Here is a 21,197-nt window from a genome sequence, read left to right as displayed (position 1 = left end):
ACCTTGGTGATGTCCAACTACAACCCTAACTGTACACTCTGCTCCTCTAACACCAACTTACTATCTCTGTACCACAGTTTCATATATCTCAGTACTGACCCCTGGCCCACATTTTCCTTTGGATCTGGAACTTGCCCTTCAAAACCATCCTAAAATCACAACTCCTCCGAGAGGTCTTCCAGGATTCAGCCCTTCATTTTCCCTTCCCACTCTCCTCTCTGCATCGACTATGACCTTGGCTGTGCACCCATTAAGCACTGTGATACTCTCTCCAGTTCTACCTTACTTATATACAAATCCTTACACTCTTCTATTTCCCCTAACCTTAATCCACTTTAATGTCTGTCTCTCCCTGTAGTCTGTAAGTGCTTTGTGGGCAGGGGTCACGTCTAGCAGGTCTGTGTATTGTACTTTCCCAAGTGCTTAGTACAATGCTCAAACTAAGAATTCAATAAATATCACTGATGGGGGTCATGTCTACTAGCTATATAGTCTCTCAAGTGCTCAGTTCAACGTTCTATAAAAAGTGTGTGCTCAATAAATGCCACTGATTGACTCAATCCACCACTCTCTGAACTCACAATGTTTCCTCCCAAATCCATTCTTCCTCCCAGTGCCCACCAATCACATCATTTTCTTTCCCATTGCTCACATCATTATAAACTCAATAGCATTCTAGAGTTATCATTTTTCCCTACCCTTTACAAGCATTCTATCCTCAAATTTTTCAGAACTCTCCACGTAACTACCTTTTTCCTCATTCCCATAGCCATCGACCTAGTCTTGGACCTAGTTAACTCCATTCTAGGTGGTCACAGCCCTCTGCTTGCTGGTCTTACTGCTCCAGGTATTGCTTCTCCCATTAACAAGACTGATCTCTGTCTAATGTACATGTGATCTTGTCACTTTCCAGTTACTACAAGAAGCAAACTGCAACACCTACATCTAGGTTTTAAGGTTCCCAACTACCTGCCCTGTCCCCCTCCCATAAGCTTTATTTTTCTAAAGAGGATTTCTTTCTTCAAAGGCACTATTCACTTATATTTCAGAGCTGTCCACTGGACCCTAGAGTTTACAACTGCATACCAGGTCGCAGCTGCACGGTGCAGTGGATAAGGCACGAGCCCCGAGAGTCAGAAGATCATGGGTTCTAATCCTCGCTCTGCAATTTGACTGTGTGGCTCTGGGCAGGTCACTTCACTTCTCTGTGCCTCAGCTACCTCATCTGTCAAATGGGGATTGAGACTGTGAGCCCCACGTGGGACAGGGATTGTGTCCAACCCAATTTGCTTGTATCCCCTCCAGAGCTTTGTACAGAACACATAATAGGTGCTTAACAAATAACACTATCATTTAATGTTATTAAGACACAAAGTTAATTATATTTGTGATCCATCCTTTTCCGTAATCCAGAACCAACACCATTATCTCCTTGTAACATCTTTTTTCTGATGAGCTGACTGGTTCAGCTCAGGTTGTCCCTGACATTCATTCATTCATTCAATAGTATTTATTGAGTGCTTACTATGTGCAGAGCACTGTACTAAGCGCTTGGAATGAACAAGTCGGCAACAGATAGAGACAGTCCCTGCCGTTTGACGGGCTTACGGTCTAATTGGGGGAGACGGACAGACAAGAACAATGGCAATAAATAGAGTCAAGGGGAAGAACATCTCGTAAAAACAATGGCAGCTAAATAGAATGAAGGCGATGTACATTTCATTAACAAAATAAATAGGGTAATGAAAATATATACAGTTGAGCGGACGAGTACAGTGCTGAGGGGATGGGAAGGGAGAGGGGGAGGAGCAGAGGTAAATGGGGGGAAAAGAGGGTTAAGCTGCGGAGAGGTGAAGGGGGGTGGTAGAGGAAGTAGAGGGAGAAGAAGAGCTCAGTCTGGGAAGGCCTCTTGGAGGAGGTGATTTTTAAGTAGGGTTTTGAAGAGTGGAAGAGAATCAGTTTGGCGGAGGTGAGGACGGAGGGCGTTCCAGGACCGCGGGAGGATGTGGCCCAGGGGTCGACGGCGGGATAGGCGAGACCGAGGGACGGTGAGGAGGTGGGCGGCAGAGGAGCGGAGCGTGCGGGGTGGGTGGTAGAAAGAGAGAAGGGAGGAGAGGTAGGAAGGGGCAAGGTGATGGAGAGCCTTGAAGCCTAGAGTGAGGAGTTTTTGTTTGGAGCGGAGGTTGATAGGCAACCACTGGAGTTGTTTAAGAAGGGGAGTGACATGCCCAGATCGTTTCTGCAGGAAGATGAGCCGGGCAGCGGAGTGAAGAATAGACTGGAGCGGGGCGAGAGAGGAGGAAGGGAGGTCAGAGAGAAGGCTGACACAGTAGTCTAGCTGGGATATAATGAGAGCCCATAGCAGTAAGGTAGCCGTTTGGGTGGAGAGGAAAGGGCGGATCTTGGCGATATTGTAAAGGTGAAACTGGCAGGTCTTGCTAATGGATAGGATGTGTGGGGTGAACGAGAGAGACGAGGCAAGGATGACACCGAGATGAGCTTCACCACTGCCAGTCAGATGAATGGCAAACCTGCTCCTGTGTTATCAGGCAATTTTATCTTGATCTCCTTGTTCTCAAATTCTTCGAGAAATTCCTTTTGCAAGATCATACTTTCTTTCTTCTGTCATTCTGTTTTCTTGTTAGCTAGGTCACAAATACTCTACCCTCCCTTTTTATAGTATCTGTCACAAGTTCCTGTTCCTCTTCGTTACCATATTTTAAAAAAAATGGCATTTGTGAAGCACTCTACTCAGTGGTGGGGTGGGTTCAAGCTCATCAGGTTGGACACAGTCCACAAACCACATGGGGTTCAGTCTTAAAATCAATTTTACAGATGAGGTAACTGAGGCACAGAGAAGTTAAGTGACTTGTCCTAGGTCAGAGAGCAATGGTGGAACCAGGATTAGAACTCAAGAACTTGTGACTCCCAGGTCTGCACTTTATCAATTAGATATATTGCTTCTCTGGCTCAGTGTCATCTTTTTCACCCAAGGGACACCCACCTATTGGACTTGCCACCAGGCATGGCCTCAGAAAGCACAGCAACAGAACCACGGCCCTGGCATCTTGTCTGACCTCTGTCTGTGATGGGCTGGCTCCCTGTTTAGGTCTCAAAATTCAAATTCCATTTCAGCTCACGCTCAGTGGTTTATTTCAGCAGGAATGTTAAAGATGCTGGGTTGGGCCCGCCGACTGTGAATACATCCTCACATAGAGAGTGGGCCGACTTGGAAAATGAGGAGGCCCACTGCTGCTGTTACTCCCTCCTCACCTCCCCAAACCCTGTTTGCCTAAGCGGGGGAGGGATGGCTGGAGGCCAGTGGATGAAGACTGGGCTTCTGTCACAGATTCCCCCAAGCCTTAGGAAGTGGGCATGTCCCCAGGCTGCTGCCGACTTGGGCTTGGCCCTGCCAGGATTGGAAACAGCTGGCTCAAAGAACCCCAGCTGGATGAGGATGCGAGTCCTGTGGGATAGCCTGAATTCAACCAGGGAACATACAGACGTGCTGTGCGGCATGCTGTCAGGCCAAATGAGGCTCCGGCAACTTGGGTTTTCTCCGCTTCTAAAAGTCGTTACTTCTGGCCTTGCATGTTTACTTGCCCAAGAGAAAAACAAAACAAACAACTTGATTCTTTACCCCTCCCGTCTTAATACACGACCCTAACTATAGAAAAGTCATGATTCTATTTCAAAATGGGGAGCCTCGGAAAAAGTTTTGATTTACCTTTTGATTTGAGTTTATTTAAACCCAGATTCTTTCAGGAGTTCTAGAAAGGCTGATCCATACCAGCCTCTGTTGATCAGAAGGCGGTTACTTAGAGACCCAGATGGCGACTGGAAAATACAACTGGTTCCAGTTAGAAACTAAAGTCTCAAAACTCAATCTCCAAAAGATTCTCCAGGGAAATCAAAGCACTTTATTTTTTAGATGAAAAAAAGTGTTTTGTCCTTGCAATCTCAACCAGAATTCTCTGTTCATATCTAAAGCCAAATTCCAAATTGGATAATTGTATTCAACCTTTCTACAGTTTCGTGGTACCTTAAATTACAGAGGTAATTTACTGAACAGTGCTAAAATCACAGATGCAGAGTGACTGCTGTTTTTCACTCTGCGTAGGAGAGATAGAGGTCAATTTTGTTGAAACTATATGATTTTAGATTACAAGAGTTGATGAGAAATCCTTTTCCTCCACCCCCCGCACCCTCTTTGCCCCTGCCATTTTCAACTTTCCACATTAAGGACTTTCTGGGGCAATTTATGTACAGCATTTCTAAAGTCTTCATGATTCAACAACTAAGCAGTATAATAGTTCAGTTTGAGAACTACCTTTTAAACTACACAACACACACATTTTGATGCCTTTGAGGATGGGGACACATTTAGCTTTCCAAGTTAAAAAGGATTTGAATCTCCTCTAGAATATAAGCTCCTCGTGGGCAGGGAACATGTCTACCAACTCTGCTGTACTGTACTCTCCCAAGGGCCTAGGTCAGTACTCTGCACATAGTAAGGGTTTAATCAATATGATTAATTGATCGATCCCGGTTGTAAAAGAAAGAAAAATATGCATGGCAAGAAGAAAAACTCAAATCTTCAAATACCTTGCCTGAATAGTCATGCTAAAACCTTGGATATTTGAAAATAAAAATGAAGTTGTTAAAATTGTTAACTGTAGGAATAGTGAGCTACTGACCTCTAGTTGAGGAGAACAAGATAGCTATTTTACTCCATTCAAATTTGAAATGTATTTTCTGGCCACGTACCGGTTTCCTAAGGCTTAAAGGACAGAGAGCGTATTCATACATTCCAGGAATCTCATCCACTCCACTTATACCAAACATGGACTCTAGCTATTATTTTAAGATCTACTAATTTTACCTTTTTTCCTAAGTCTTTTATTTTTGCATCTGCACTAGGTTTTTGTGTACAATACACAGAAACTACACCATTGACAAAGCAGAGAAGACCTACTGACCTGTCAATAAAAGTGCTGCCATTTGATATGAGCAGCTTGACATATATCTTTCTGATTGAGATAGCCATGTTTTTCTTAAAGCTAAGTAGGAAAAAATTTTCAACGAAGCTACCCTTGTGTTTTTTCTCTTTCACAATTAATGGGAAAGCCGGAAGCAATGATGTTAAGAATCAATGCGTAGCCTTACTCCACCCTGAGGAGTGCAATTTACTGAAATGTGCTGGTAATTCAGGGAACATCTCAGTTCACAAAGGACATACAATGCATAGATCTCAGAGATTTCAATGGAAAGGTACAAAAAAATAAAGCTGATGATTACTATATTACTTTATATTTATCTTGTGTCTTTCCTTTAGAGGTCCTGAAGTGTTTTACCACTTCATTAGCTCATTTCTTCTCAGAAATGTTTCCATTAATGGCTTTACAGAAGCCGCAGAGATAGACAGTTATTACTATCCTTTTTTTGCTTCTTCTGCATTAGGTACTTTTTGGTTCTTATTTGACATCACAAAATTGATCAGTTGTGACTGAGTCTCCACAAAAAGGGCTAACTTTGCACTAACCTCCCAACTAATGTGGCCAAAATGCATCGAAGCTGGCCTCTTATGCCGCCTTAAGCTAGCGTTAGTAGAAATTGTACCAGGCAGGGAGGACGAAGGCTTTTGAGCTATGGACTAGCAATGGCACTGCAAGTTTGGGAGGCAATAAGGCCTAGTAGAAGGAGGATAGATGAGTCCAGAGACCTTGGTTCTAATTCTATTTCTGCCATTGGTCTGCCATATGACCTTGGGCAAGTCACGTAACTGTTATATGTTCATCTCTTAAATTGTGAACCTCATAATAATGTTGGTATTTGTTAAGTGCTTACTACGTGCAGAGCACTGTTCTAAGCGCTGGGGTAGATACAGGTGAATGAGGTTGTCCCACGTGAGGCTCACAATCTTCATCCCCATTTTACAGATGAGGGGACTGAAGCACAGAGAAGTGGAGTGACTTGCCCACAGTCACACAGCTAACAAGGGGCAGACAGGGACTGTGGTTTGATTTTTCTTGATTTATAAAAGTAGTTAATCTAGAACATGGAACATAATTAATAGCATAAATGATGTCATACTCCATTCTTTCATAAGGTCTTCATTCATTCATTCAACCATATTTATTGAGTGCTTACTGTGTGCAAAGTACTGTACTAAGCACTTGGGAGAGTACAACAACAGACACAGTCCCTGCCCATAATGATCAATTGTCTCCAGTGCTTTGGACAGTGTTCTGCACCCTGTAAGTGCTCAATAAATATCCTTTTTTTATTAATTGATTTTAGCTAGAACATGATATAAGAACTATGGAATGCTTTTCTGACCTAGAGAGCCCATTTCTTACTGATGCAAAAGCTGATGTGCTTTCAACCAGTGTCAAAATTGGTCACTTCTACAGTTATGATTTTCCCCAAACTGAGGTTTTCACAAGCTTGCATCATTACATCATCACAGCACTTGTGTCTCCAGAGCACTTACGTATAAATGCAGATATTTATTATTCTGTTAATTTTATTAATGATGTGTATATATCTATAATTCTATTTATTCATATTGATGCTATTGATGCCTATTAGTTTTGCTTTGTTTTGTTGTCTGTCTCCCCCCTTCTAGACTGTGAGCCCGTTGTCCGGTTGGGATTGTCTCGATTTGTTGCCGAATTGTACTCTCCAAGTGCGTAGTACAGTGCTCTGAACACAGAAAGTGCTCAATAGTATGATTGAATGAATTTAGCTTTTAGGAAAACTGAGTAATATGGTCTAGTTGAAAGAGTGCTTGGGTTCTAATCCCTGCTCTGCCATCTACTTGCTGTGTGGCTATGGACAAATCAGTTAACTTCTCTGTGCCTCTGTTCTGTCATCTGTAAAACAGAGATTAAATACCTGTTCTCCTTCCTACTTAGGCCATGAGTACATAGTAAGCACTTAACAAATATCACAATTATTATTTTTAATGTTAGCACTCTAGATCGCTCCTTATCAGGTGCTGTCTATGATTACATCTCCATGAGTGCAGTTAAATAGGATGGGCTATGAGTTTGAAGTGAAATTCACATCTCGAAGCCTTAACTCTGCTCATTCTCCACTGTCCATTTCATTCACAAAGGAGGCACTAGAATTTAGGCTTTTTCAAAATAGCTTACACTCAGTTTCCCATGGGAACATCTGTGACCTGAGTCTGGTCAAGGTTCTGGTTAGGATTCATAGTAATAATAGCATTTAGTGAGCACGCACTGGGTGCGGTGGACTGTAGGAAGTGCTTGGCAGGTAGAAAACATGTGAGTGACACATCCCCTGCCCACAAAGGGTTTGCAATCCAAAAAAATCAAACTCAAGTCTTCACAGGCCTAAATGCAGTGTGAACAAAACCCCTTATCTATTGCCTGGCTGAAATCTTCACTGTCAAAACCCCAAACTTTCAAAATCCTCTATCTAGCATTTTAGCCTTCCTCCTTTGCAACCACTTGTCCCCTGTTCATGAACTGTACTATAAGGGAATAAAAGGGCTTGTAGAATGGGTAACTTCATGATGAGTTTAAATGCTTTCAGTCTTACACTAACAGCTGTGTTTTAGGAAATTTATTCAGAGTCAAAGGCAAATAGAATCTGCTGAACAAAGACTCCAATCAATTAAAATTATGGACTTTCATTAAGTGCTTACTATATGCTAAATTCTGGGTAGATACAGTCCTGTGGAACTTAAGCCCTGCTATAGAATGTAAACTCCTTGTGGGAAGGGAGCTTAGTACAGTGTCTTGCACAGAGTTAGCTTTCAAATACCATGACTGATAGAAGATTTTGAGATTGGACACAGAGTGCACAATCTATTTTATCCCGATTTTAGAGATTACAAAACTGAGGCCCAAAGAGGTTAAGTGATTTGCCCAAGGTCCCATAGTGGTCAAGTTGGAACTGACACCCCGATCTTCTGACTCCCAGTGCTGTACTCTTTCTACAAGGCCTTGGTCTGACTGACTGTGAAACTCTAACTGCCGATTCTATGGGGAGCTTAAACTTTCCTCTAACTCCAAAATCCATCCATGGAGCCATGTTTACATTTCCATATGACGAGTTTTTTCCCAGCTCTTTGGGTAAAATCTGGGAAAAAAGTTAAAAAATGAGGAACCCTAAATTGTTTTCGTCAGGATGTATATTGCTAATGGTTATGGAATATTTTAGAATAAATATGAACGTGTTGAAAAGAATGGATAATATATTTTTTCGTTTGCTTTTATAGAAACAAGCACAAAATGCTTGGCTACAACTTTTATATAATGATTGAATAGATAACATGTGCTTGCAAACCCCAAATCCTTTTAGGCATTTTGTATAATGCTTTTATTCATATTAGTCTCTATCTTCCCCTATAGACTATAAGTTTGTTATAGGCAAGGAACATGTCTGCTGATTCTATTGTCTTGTAATAATAATAATAATAATGATAACAGTATTTAAGTGCTTACTATGTGCCAAGCACTGTTCTAAGCGCTGGATATTCTCCCAAATGCTTAATACATCTGCACATAGTACGAGCTCAATAAATACCATTGATTATAAACACTCAAGATAATGTTAGCCATTTGAAAAATAAAATAACTGCATGTGTGTGGTGAACACATGAACATATATAATTATGTCTGCAGGTGTGGATTTTATCATCAGGCATGCACACATGGATAAAATCTTGTAAGAAGTATTATCTTCAATCATGAGACAGAGGACATAAATAAACACATGCATCCTATTATAAAATGCACATTTATCCAATCCAGCCCAATTTAATCAATACTTGTATTCCTTCCACTTTATAGGCATTTTTTCCATTTCTTTTCCCTTCAGAAACACAGGAGAAAAAGGTCATTTTGAAAATGGTAACACACTGCCCATGGAAAATATTTTCTACTAAAAAAAAAATAGTCACACTAAACTTACATATCCCTAACTTCAAACCATATTAATCCATAATAAACTGAAAAGGCAAACAATCCCTTTTATATTCATTTGGATGAACTAATAAAATCAGGAAACCTATAATTGTTTCTAGAAAGCAATTTCCAAATTTAGTAAAATCACCCAACATCTTGATTAGAAAACTACATTACCAGCGGATCCTATACCTTAATTCCTTTCTGTTTACTCAACATCACTTAGATTATTTTTTCCATTCATTATACTTCTAATATTCACTATATTAAACAAATCCAAAGCTATTATAATATTTACATAAAGCATTATGAATCATCTCAGTGTGGGAGTCACAGTAGAATTGAATTTTCTGCCTCTAGTAGCCTAGGGTCCAGCACCCTGCCTGGTATGTATAATATTGGCCTTATCCACACAAACAAACATTTCCTATATTACCTAATCTAATGTAGCCAATCTAATTGAATCTACAACCAGATATCAACAGAGATGCCCAGTGCAAGAAAGTCTGTGGGGGTAGCTGGTGTCAGCATACACAACCGCTTCTCCAGCTCCCATCTGCTGCTACCCGGAAAATAGGGGTGTTGAAGGGAGACACATCAAGGGAGTCCCCAGGAAGCGACCTAGCAGTGTTGGGCAGTAGCTGTCCCTGGGCCAGTCAGAAGACACACCCAGAAAAATTGGCCCCTTTGCACAGCCAGCATGGTGTATCCATTCATTCATTCATTCAATCGTATTTACTGAGCACTTACTGTGTGCAGAGCACAGTACTACGCATTTGGAAAGTACAATTCGGCAACAAATAGAAACAATTCCTACCCAACAACAGGCTCATACTCTAGAAGGGAGGAGACAGGCAACCAAAAAAACAACAAGTAGACAGGCATCAATAGCATCATACTAATAAATAGAATAATAGATACATGAACATCATTATAAAATAGAATAATAATTATATACATACATACACAAGTGCTGTGGGGTGGGGAGGGGGTTAGAGAGGGAGTTAGGGAGGGAGTTGGAGCGATGGGGGCAGGGGATGAGCAGAGGAAAAGGGAGGCTCAGTCTGGGAAGGCCTCCTGGAGGAGGTGAGCTCTCAGTAGGACTTTGAAGGGTGGAAGTGAGCCAGTTTGGTGGCTGTGAGGAGGGAGGGCATTCCAGGCCAGAGGTAGGATGTGGGCCAGGGTTCGACAGCAGGACAGGTGAGGACGAGGCCCAGTGAGGAGGTTAGTGGTGGCAGAGGAGTGGGGTGTGCGGGCTGGGCTGCAGAAGGAGAGAAGGGAGGTGAGGAAGGAGGGGACAAGGGGATGGACAGCTTTGAAGCCAAGAGTGAGGAGTTTTTGTTGTATGCAAAGGTTGATAGGCAACACTCTGGAGATTTTTGACGAGGGAGGTGACATGCCCAGAGCATTTCTGTAGAAAGACAATCCGGGCAACAGAGTGAAGAATAGGCCAAAGCGGGGAAAGATTGACTGAAGTGGGGAGAGGTATAGTGGGTAGAGTATGGGCCTGGAAGGTCATGGGTTCTAATCCCAGCTCCCCCATTCATCTGTAGTGTGACCTTTACAAATCACTTTCCTTCTCTGGGCCTCGGTTATCTCATCTGTAAAATGGTGATTGAGACTGTGAGCTCCACGTAGAACAGGGACTGTGTCCAACCCAACTTGCTTGTATCCACCCCAGTGCTTAGTCCAATGCCTGGCACATAAAAAGTGCTTAACAAATATCATTTTTTTCCAGATCTTTTCAGCCCAATTACCCTCAAAATCTTGTTAGCTGACAAGGTGGCAGGTCTAGGAATTTTAAAAGAATTTCGTGTAGTCTGATAAAAATTCTCCCAGCTGACCTTGTACTTGCCCCTGAAAAATTCAGCTAACATGGAGGTATGCCATTCAATGTATGGTTCAGATAATAGAGGGATAAAAATAGCTTTTACAGAGTACAAATTGTGAAAAGAGAACCACATTAAAAAATAAATTTTGTAGTGCAGACACGTGACATAATTCAGCTTACGCTATGTAGAAGGGAGCAATGTTTCTTTTGATTCCATCCTATTCACTGGACATTGCTTGGTCAGCACAGACCCAGTGAAAGTAAAGATCATCATGTCCTATAATTTTTGTTTACTCTGAGCGAGTGCATCTAGAACACAAGGTCCTGCAGGCTCCTGCCACTGATTTGATGATTGCTTTAAAACCCTCTGTACATTAATCTTTATTTAGTTTATTCCCTTACCTTGTCTTTTCTCTGCTTTTCATCCTGGTACACAGTCCAGCGCGCTCCATCATTACTGTAAGCTAATTTATAGGAACCTACAAACTGTACGTGACCAAAATCCTTAGCTCCTTGAGTAATTATGCCAGTCACTTTGGTAGGGACTAGAAGGTCTACCTAAAAAGAGAAACAAACAAAGCAAAATTTAATTTTACCACACACGATGTAATGTTACAGTCTGATCAAGCACACAGCATGAGAAACAGCAAGTAGTGTCAAGAAAGTCTAGAAAACCAAATAATGCATAATTATTTACTGGTGAGCAACTGATTTCCAAGCTAATCTTAACACTGAATCCCTTCCATTTAAATTAGCTCATTGCTGAACTTAAGTCTCCATTGAATTTGATCACAACTTTCAGAATTTAAAGATTGCCAATAAAAAAACAATCTCCAACCTTATTCCATCAATGTTGCCCAATTTAATCAGTCATGAAAGGAGAATTTTGTCATTAACCATGGAAACCGTTTTTTTCCAGGAAACCAGAATGTTGAAAAATACAGAAGCATGGGGAGTTAAGGTCAGGGATTCATTGAATAAAAAATAATTTTGGAGGCATAAAATTTGGACATTTGTGGTAATACTCCAATATGCAATTTCTATATCTGTGAACCTGTGCTTAAAATAAGCTTTGGTAATTATTAGGCACTGAAATAATCAATATGTAATTTCAATCCAAAGGCTAGGAATTGTTTTCATAAAATGACAGAGATTTCCCTCTCTTTGAAATCCTTTTGTTATCTCTTCTAACAATGTGATTTGTCTGACCTGTAAGATAAACCTGTAAGATAAGCTTTTTTGAGGGGGAGCAGGGGTTGATTTTTTTTAGTTAACCACTGGTGCTCCCTCTTCCCTCTTTGACCCTTCAACACTGGTCATCATGCTGTCATTTCTCATGCAGTTAGGGCTCAGGAAACCCACAGGGATAGCTGGGAATGAGATTCTGCAACATGGTAGAAGGAAACACGGCAGTTTGGATGGGACTTCACACCTCTGAGAGGGATGAAGCCTCATTCCCTCCTGCCCGCATTCTTTAACCTAGAAATCTGGATTGTCTCAGCCCATTCTTTCTTCGACTTGCAGCCTTGGGCCTTTCTCTTTTTACCTCTCACTCTCCCTCCATTCTCTGCTGCTGAGTAGCGTTGCCCTAAGCGAGGGGATTATGGAACATGGAGCAAAGCCCTCTTTGCAGGTGTGCCAATTTGATGGGAATATCTAATGCTGTAAATCCCTCAGGCTTCCTTAGAATGAACCATTGTAGATAGAGATTTTTGGGAGCTCATTTGACCTGGGAGGTAGATGGGAGCCCCCTGGGCCTGGTACAATAGTTCATATCCACTTTACCGTGGTGCTGCTCTCCTATTAAGAAGACATCTACCTAGGTAGAGGTGCAAGAAAATGGAATTGTGGGAGCAGAAATGTTATTTGGGATTTGGTCTTCTCCACTCAACCATACCATCTCTCCCCCATAGCCAATGCTGGCCCATCTGAGACCTAGCACTAGATCCAATAAACATGTGGTTCCTCATCTGAGAACCCTGGGATTCCTGCTCATTTCATCCATGTGGGTCTATTTCTCTCACCTCCTTCTCATGACCACTTTGTTGAGTTATCCCTCTCTTCTCCAATCCTTCCATTTTCAAAACCCACCCATCTTCTCATCTCAATCCCACCTGAAGCACGAATGAGCCTGGCAAGGGTTAATCCTCTGCAAAGGGCCCAGCAGATTGCTAAGGATCAATTAGTATTTAATAACTACAACAGAAAAAAGTTCACAAAGTAAAATCCACAGAGATAGCACAACCTCTCGTTAGAGAAGTAGGAGTAGGGTAGTTAAGGTGTTCATTGAGTGCCTACCGAATGCAAAGCAAGAATAACAGCTCCTTGTGGGCAGGGAAAACATCACCTGTATTTTGTATTTCCTAAGTACACATAGTATTTTGTACACCTAGTGGGCCCTCAAACACTATCATTATTGTGACACATACTCAAATTGGGAAGACACATATAGAAATATTCAAAATTTTCATCTTTAAAGTTTAACCCAATTATGAAACAGAACATTTCTTCCATTAAGATCTTCTCATCATCTTGGGCTAAGAGGGGTTTTCCAGTGGCTCTTTTCCATCATGTTTCCTAAGAGCACCTTGGTTTTCTACTGGGTGGAAATGTTTCCCCTACGTTGCATCTTTCGGCTCTTTGAGCCAGATGTGTTTTTCTCCCACCTTAACGGTGCCCCTCCCCCAGCATTTGGCTGACCTAGAAATGTTTTTTTCCATTTTCTTCCAGTTTAGTCCAGTTTCCTACTTGCACAGGCAGCAGTCTGTTCAAACTGGATTTAATCATCCCAATTTCTACATCGCTTGTTACAGCCACTCTCTCCAACATAAATATCAGCGGTTACTCATAAGGCCCGGGCTTAGCTTGGGAATGCTCAAGTGGAGTGGTACAAAACACACTCTGTTCAAGACTACCTAGAGAGAATGTGGGCCAGGTCCCACCCAAGCATGCCAGGATGGCCACCACCCTTCTTTTCCACCCTGGCTCCATTCTGGGTCCTGCCCAGCCTGGCCACAAGAGCTACCCAAAAGGTTCAGGTGAACTGGTTGTTCGTCACCTTGAAGTCCTATGGCCTGAGGTGTCGTGGAGACCAGCTGGTTTAGCTGGAACAGATCATCGCTGGGAGCGGAGGAGGCTAATCTTAAAATCAGCCAAATGGGTGACCTCTGCTCTTGGTCATGTTCAGCATTCAACTTACTTCATAATTCTGTTCATGGGTAAAATAAATAAATATTTTGGCCGGAGAGAACGGTGTATATTCCCCTGCTCTGTGGACTGTGGAGTGGCAGTTATGTGTCACTGGTTAATGGGCAATAGTGGAGGTAACTGATTTCCTCTCTCCTCCTCCCCCACTATTAGGGACTTGTGGGGGAGGGAAGGGCAGCTGCCAGGCTCTCTGCCAACCAACCCTGTACTCCAACTGCCACTCGCAATGATTTTACATAAATAAATCCTTGCGAACACTAAAGACGAGATGGGTGGGTGGAAAGATGGAGGAAAAGGTTATAACCACCTCGATTTTTCCGGACTCATGAAAGAGTTTAAGTGTAAACCATTTAACTGACTTCGAAAATCATGAAACTGAATTTGGTTGTGAAGGTCAAGATAAAAGCTGTATTTTCAGGCATCTGCATGGGCCCCTGACAGATGGGCAGATCGAATTGGATTGGATAACCTAGGCAACGAACCTCATTTATATGAGCATTCAATCCTGAGGGGGAAGAGAGGCTAATCGGAAAGAGGCCCAGATAAATAGGATATGCAAAAGAAGAGAACAAAGACACCAGGGAAATTTGTCAGGAAAAATATGACATTGCTGTATACTCTGTTCCACTTTTACCTACACACCCAATTACTTCCTCGTGGGGGAATGGAGGGGATGGGTAAAGACTAACTGTTTTAAATTGCTTCTTGTATTCTTTAAAATTCATTAAATTGACACATTGTTCCTGCTAACATCGGAACTTCAAATTATAATAACTTTTTAGACCCTAAAAAAGTTGGGGGTAGCTTTGGGAGGAAATTGTTCATGTAATCCCCCTAATTATTAAGTTAACACATTTGTTACTCATAAGTGGACTCTTATTTGAATAAATACAATTATAAATGATCATCAAGTAATGGTGTCACTCACAGCATGTATCTGGCCATTATTTCTAAGACTGTTGGTCCTTGAAATGGGACAAGTGCATACTCGATTCTCTCAGGTTTGTTTTCCTTCTCCAGATTTTGGCTAGTCAGAATGGGGAATATTCTTCCATCCAAGGGTGGGTATTTGGACCCAGGAGAGTGTGATGGTGGAAGAAAAGGTTACATGCATGTCTGTGGCATCAGACATAGAGAACTACTATATGAATTTTCCTTAAAATGGGGTGCTGCAAGAATGTACTCTCCACATAATGGAGATATGGAGTCCCATTCAAACTGTTACCATGCTGCTCCAAGCAGTTGTCATATTATCCTGCCTGCTAATTCTGTTATACTGTACTCTCCCAAGTGTTTAGTCCAATGCTCTGAACGTAGTCGGCACTCAGTGAATACACTGATTAAAAATGGTATTAAAAAAACAACCAAACAAAACCCTCCACCGGTTGCCCATCTACCTCCACACTGCACAGAGTCCCATCATCCTTGGCTTTAAGGCATCCAAACAACTCTCCACAACATCTCTCCTCACTTTTCTCCCATTTAAACCCAACCTGGACACTGCTTCTCTTTGACCATCCTGTTCCCTGAAGCTCACTTTCAAATCACCTGCCTCCTGCTCCCGCTCTTCCTCTTGTCTGGACTCTATCCCCCTCCACATCTGGCAGACCACTCATCTCACCATCTATACTGTCCCACGTGAATCATACCTTCTGCGGGTAATCCTTCCTGACTATTCATTCATTCCACATGCTATATCTCTGCATCACCCCCTAAGTACTTGGAGAAGCAGCATGGCTCATTGGAAAGAGCCCGGACTTGAGAGTCAGAGGTCATGGGTTCTAATTCTGGTTCAGCCATTTGTCAGCTGTGTGACTGGGGGCAAGTCACTTCACTTCTCGGTGTCTCAGTTACCTCATCTGTAAAATGGGGATTAACTGTGAGCCTCACGTGGGATAACCTGATTACCCTGTATCTACCCCAATGCTTAGAACAATGCTCTGCACATAGTAAGTGCTTAACAAATACCAACATTATTATTATACTCACCACACTGAAGTAATGCACATATAAAAATATAAACTCTATCGCTTCCCCTACCTGTAATTCATTTTCATATCTGACTCCCCAGCTTGACTGAAAGATCCTTCAGGACAGGGACCATGTCTACCAACTCTATTATACTCTTCTGATCAATCAATCAATCAATCAGATTTACTGAGCATGCACTCTATGCAGAGAACTCTACTAAGCTCTTGGGAGAGGATAACAGATTTAGTACACATGCTCTCTGCTCAGTGACCTCACAGTATTATTGCTCAATGAAGACCATTGATTGATTATTTTGGAAAATGCCACAGAAGATTTTGTGAAACAAATTCTGTAAACTGAAAATAACAGATATCTTTCAGGGATGTGATTGTTGCTCACTGTATATCTTTTACTTGAAATGTAGAAAATATATCTAAAACGCTGCATATCAGGATATCTACATTACGATTCTGGTTAATGATATTCTTTATTAATAAACCCAGAAGGACTTTGGCTAGGTTCTCGTCAGCACTGGTGAGTGGTGAGATGCCAGGATAGGGCCCACAGTCACCTTTCTGTATTTCTTTTTGAAGATTATAATGGATCAGTACAAGTATCAAAAACAAGGTATAAACAGTAAAGAATGATGCCAATATGTCATCAAGCTAACAACTTAGCTACCACCCATTTTTCTAATTTCTAATTCAGGAAATATCAGAAAAGCATTTGAAGAAAATATCTGGATCAAGGTTTAGGAAAGAGAATGTCTTCTCCATTAGATTCCAAGAGGGTATTTCACTTGCCTCTTCAAAAACAAAAGGTAAATCACAAAAATTATTGTTGGGCAATGGGTGAATTATCACATCTCTTCTATATACCTTTCAAATCTGATTTTGATTAAGCTTCAAACTTTGACTCATTCCAGGCATAAGAAATCAGAGGTAGCCTGGTGAATTAGTTGTATGACAGGATCACTATTAACTAATTACCGAAAGAACTAAGGTTTAAAGCCAACCCCTATAAAAAGAACAAGGTGATAGGCAAGGTTCGTCCTCGGGTAAGAATGTTTGAAACACATTGTCTCCTTCCTGATTTAGTGGCTACAACGTTCAAATTCAAATTAGTCCAGTGAGTGGGAGAAAACACTTCATTATTTTGCATTGACTGCATAGTTGGCTTTCCAATGAGATCTCAAAATTAAATAGGAACGACAAATTAATAGCATGAAACAAGACAACTACTTCATAGCACTGGGCATGCAACTCTCAATAGTCTGGCCTGAACTAAAATCATGTCAGCATTTTAAATAAATGCTGCTGTCATGAGCAATAGGTGTTTTCACTATTTTTTTTCTTTTTAAATGGTACTTGTTAGGCACTTACTATGTGCCAAGCACTGTACCAAGAGCTGGGGTAGATGAAACACAGTCAGGTTGGACACAGTCTCTATCCAACAAAAGGTTCACAGTCTAAGTAGGAAGGAGTAGGATTTTATCCCCATTTTACAGTTGAGGTAATTGAGGCCCAGAGATGATAAGTGAGGCTCAAGGGCCTCACAGTGGTCACACGATGGAGCAGGGCTTACAATCCAGGTTCTTTGACTCCAAGGTCTGGGCTACCTCTAGGTCATCCTGCTTCCCCATTAGAAGAAATCAATGTACAAAACAAGTTCTGACTGTAGCTGGTTAATTTGGACGGAAGCCTATATGTGCACTTCCCCAGCCACTACCATTATAATTCATTCTTCTGCTCAATTATCATGGAAAATAGGTAGGTAGGTGCCCTGGCTTCCTCAATTCTACCATCAATTGCAGAATCTGGAACTCTTGAGTTCTTAAAACTTTAAAAACAAAAAACCAAAACAAAACAAAAAAAAAACAAACAAAAAATACTTGAATTGCTCTTTGGCAACAGCTTCATAAATATTTTCTTGCCAAAATTCCATTAGTGTATCCCATTGAATAATTACATGCATTAACGTTTTAAAAGAGTCCAGGGAAATAAATCTTTCAAGGGTAAGCAACTCCAGAGTTACAATTAAAAGGAAGAGAACCCCAACATGAATTGTAGCAACTCTCCATTCTTTCCCTAGGATCTGTTTGTGGGTTTTTGTTTTTTTATGTTGACATTCATTCATTCATTTAATCAAATTTACTGAGTGCTTACTGTGTGCAGAGCACTGTACTAAGCACTTGGAAAGTAAAATTCAGCAACAAAGAGAGACAATCCCTGTCCATGTTGGGCTTACAGTCTAGAAGGGGGGAGACAGACATCTAAACAAGTAAATAGGCATCAATAGAAATAAATAGAATTATAGATATGTACATATATACACAAATGCTGTGGGGTGGGGGGTGGTAGAGCAAAGGGAGCAAGGCGGGGCAATGCGGAGGGGAGAGGGAACTGAGGAAAGGGGGGGCTTAGTCTGGGAAGGCCTCTTGGAGGAGGTGTGTCTTCAGTAGGGCTTTGAAGTGGGGAAGTGTGATTGGAGGATTTGAGGAGGGAGGGTGTTCCAGGCCAGAGGTAGGACTTGGACCAGGGGTTGAGGGCGGGACAGGCAAGAATGAGGCACAGTGAAGAGGTTAGCACCAGAGGAGTGGATTGCGTGGGCTGGGCTGTAGAAGGAGAGAGGGAGGTGAGGTAAGAAGGGGGAAGGTGATGGGCAGCTTTGAAGCCAATGATGAGGAGTTAATCCCTGCAATACCCAAAGCGAAACAAATAATTTCTGGAGTCTCTTTCATCATTTTGTTGTGTCAAGTCACATGAGTCTCATCCCAGGACTTTCTGTCCTTAACTTTTTTAGTACTCTATGAGAGTAATTTTCTTAAGTAATATCATGGAACAACTATTTTAATTGTGGATCTTTATGGGGACAGGGTAAACCTCTCCCATAAATCACTCACATCAAGGAGGAGTAAACTACTTCCAAATGCTTTAAGCAGCAGTGTGGTCTAGTGGATAGAATATGTGCTTGGGAGTCAGAAGGACCTGGGTTCTAATCCTGGATCCAACACGTGTCTGCTGTGTGACCTTTGCCAAATCACTTCGCTTTGTGCCTCAGTTCCCTCATCTGTAAAATGGGATTTAAACTGTGAGCCTCATGTGGGATGTGGACTGCGTCCAACCTGATTATCTTATCTTTACCAACAAATACCACTAAAAAAAAAAAATGTTAAAGCTCCATCAATGAAAACTACTCACATAGACATAGAACTGTTCAAAAATTGGGAAAATGCTTGAGAGAAATTTCTCAGAATGCTAGACTGTTCTGTCATCTTGTCTCAGTAACAAAATGTTTCAAGTCACACAGGATGACCATCTGTTTTGGAGAAATCCCCAAATTGGCCACTACCTAGGAATTGGGAGCGGAGAACTTGGAGTGGAGGCCTGTTATTTTTAACCTGCTGTTTTGTGCTGGAAGCACTCTCGGTTTGCTTTCTGGCTGGAGGGGAGAGTCTGACGGTGTGGGGTTCAAAGCTTAACCATATCAACAGCATGGGACAGGCTAAAAATGCCTCCCTCCCTCTCACCCACTGCTCCCTTCAGAATCATACCTGGGGAATTCCTAGTACTCTACCAATCTTGGCTATGGGAGGTAGAGTCAAGCAGAGGCATATCCACTCCATTCCTAGTTTGGGCAGTGGCTAGCGAGTGGGCAATCTGTTACAACTCAAAACTGCTACAAGTGGGCAGCAGTGGCATGGAAGACAGTTGAATGCAGAGACTCAAATTAACTGTGTGGAAGAAGGCAGTGGTAAGCCACTTCCATAGTTTCACCAAGAAAACTCAGTGGATGTACTACCAGAAGGATTGCAGAGGAGGTGAGGTGTTCTGGGACAGATGTGTCCATGGAATCGCTCTGGGTAGGAAACGACTCAACTGAGTAAGACAAGACAAAAATGGCCCCACCCTATACTATACTACACACTCCAAGCTTTGATATTCTGGTGATTCTGGGAATATTGGGATCTCCTTTCTAGCCATGGGGTGGGCTAGGAAGGCCCGTGGCTTTCCCAATTCTATTGTCAACCTCAGAATCCGGATCTCTTGACTCTTTGCTAACCTAAATCCCTTCAAGATCCCTAGTGATTATGGTTAACTGCACACATTGATTGAGTGTTCCAGGCTTTTACCACCATACAGAGGTTTTTACTTGTCCAATATAAGTCCTTCTGCCACTGTCTCCTTGTTCTGTCCTCAGAGGGAAAAATGGGGTTCAACTGCTTATCCCTCTCTGTGTGGAATCGTAGTGCCTGTTTCTAGACCTTTGAATTAGCTGATTTTTTTCCCCCTGATTTTTTTCCCTCTTCTTTTAGACATTAATTTATCACCTCCCAGCCTATGTTCCTCTCCTCCAGAATCTCCGACCTATAACTCCAATTTGGGGCCAAACTGGTGTCAGTATAATAAAGTCTAAACAGCAAGCCCGGGAACGTTTTCAGATCAGTCCCAAAATGCAATACATCGTATTTGAATGGATTATCCTGGTAGGCAGTGGCCATCAGATCCAAAATTAATAAATGTAACAAATAAAATTGTTTGAATTTATGGATTATAAATTAACAAATGTCATTCTTGGTTGCAAATGATCAATGAGAAGTTCTTAGTTATCTCTTGAGAAATTACTATGAATATGAAGGATTCTCGCAGCTCTGCTTATCTCAAAACTTACATAATGGTTACTTTCGGTGTGTCATCAATGCAAAACAGCCTCATATTTTAAAGATTGTATTGCATAACTATAAAACAATTCAAGCACTCTATTTTCTATTACCGAAAAATAGCTCATAAACCATGGTCATAATTTAAATGGGGATTCAATAAATCATTTGAAATAAATTTGTTGTAGTAACTTTCCTAATTTTTCTTTTTAGCGTATTCAATTTTTTTTTTTTTTTTAAAGAGTCCTAAAATTATCGCTTCATTCAGGGTCCCAGGGAGGGAAATTCAGTACTATTTTTTTTAGGTTCTAATGCTTGCTGAACAATCCCTTCTCCAGTACCCATAGCCTCATGAAGAGAGCACAGGCCTGGGAGGCCGAGGACCTGGGTTCTGATACCAGCTCCCCAACTTTCCTGCTCTGTGACCTTGAGCAAGTCACCAAACTCTGTGACTCAGGTTCTTCATTTGTAAAATGGAGATTAACACTTTTCTCCCTCTTACTTAGTTTGTGGGTTTGATGTGAGATCGGGACGGTGTCCACCCTTTTTATCTTGTATCTACTCCAGCTTGGCACAGAAAAGTTCTTAA

The 21,197-nt window shown here is 41.6% G+C and overlaps 1 protein-coding gene across 4 annotated transcripts in view; it reads right to left on the bottom strand.

The window, feature by feature from the left end:
• Positions 1-21,197, bottom strand: part of EDIL3 (EGF like repeats and discoidin domains 3) — a 316,556-nt gene that overhangs the window by 11,873 nt on the left and 283,486 nt on the right. For all 4 annotated transcript variants that reach the window (XM_029070916.2, XM_029070911.2, XM_029070902.2 and 1 more), the window contains one exon: positions 11,173-11,328. In XM_029070916.2, coding sequence (XP_028926749.1) covers positions 11,173-11,328 — 156 coding nt within the window. The remainder of the gene's footprint in view (positions 1-11,172; positions 11,329-21,197) is intronic.

This window comes from Ornithorhynchus anatinus, chromosome 1 (assembly GCF_004115215.2).
Source record: "Ornithorhynchus anatinus isolate Pmale09 chromosome 1, mOrnAna1.pri.v4, whole genome shotgun sequence".
In the NCBI taxonomy this organism is placed as follows: Eukaryota; Metazoa; Chordata; class Mammalia; order Monotremata; family Ornithorhynchidae; genus Ornithorhynchus; species Ornithorhynchus anatinus.
The sequence above is the reverse complement of the archived record's forward strand: the minus strand, read 5'-3'. Positions and strand labels throughout refer to the sequence as shown.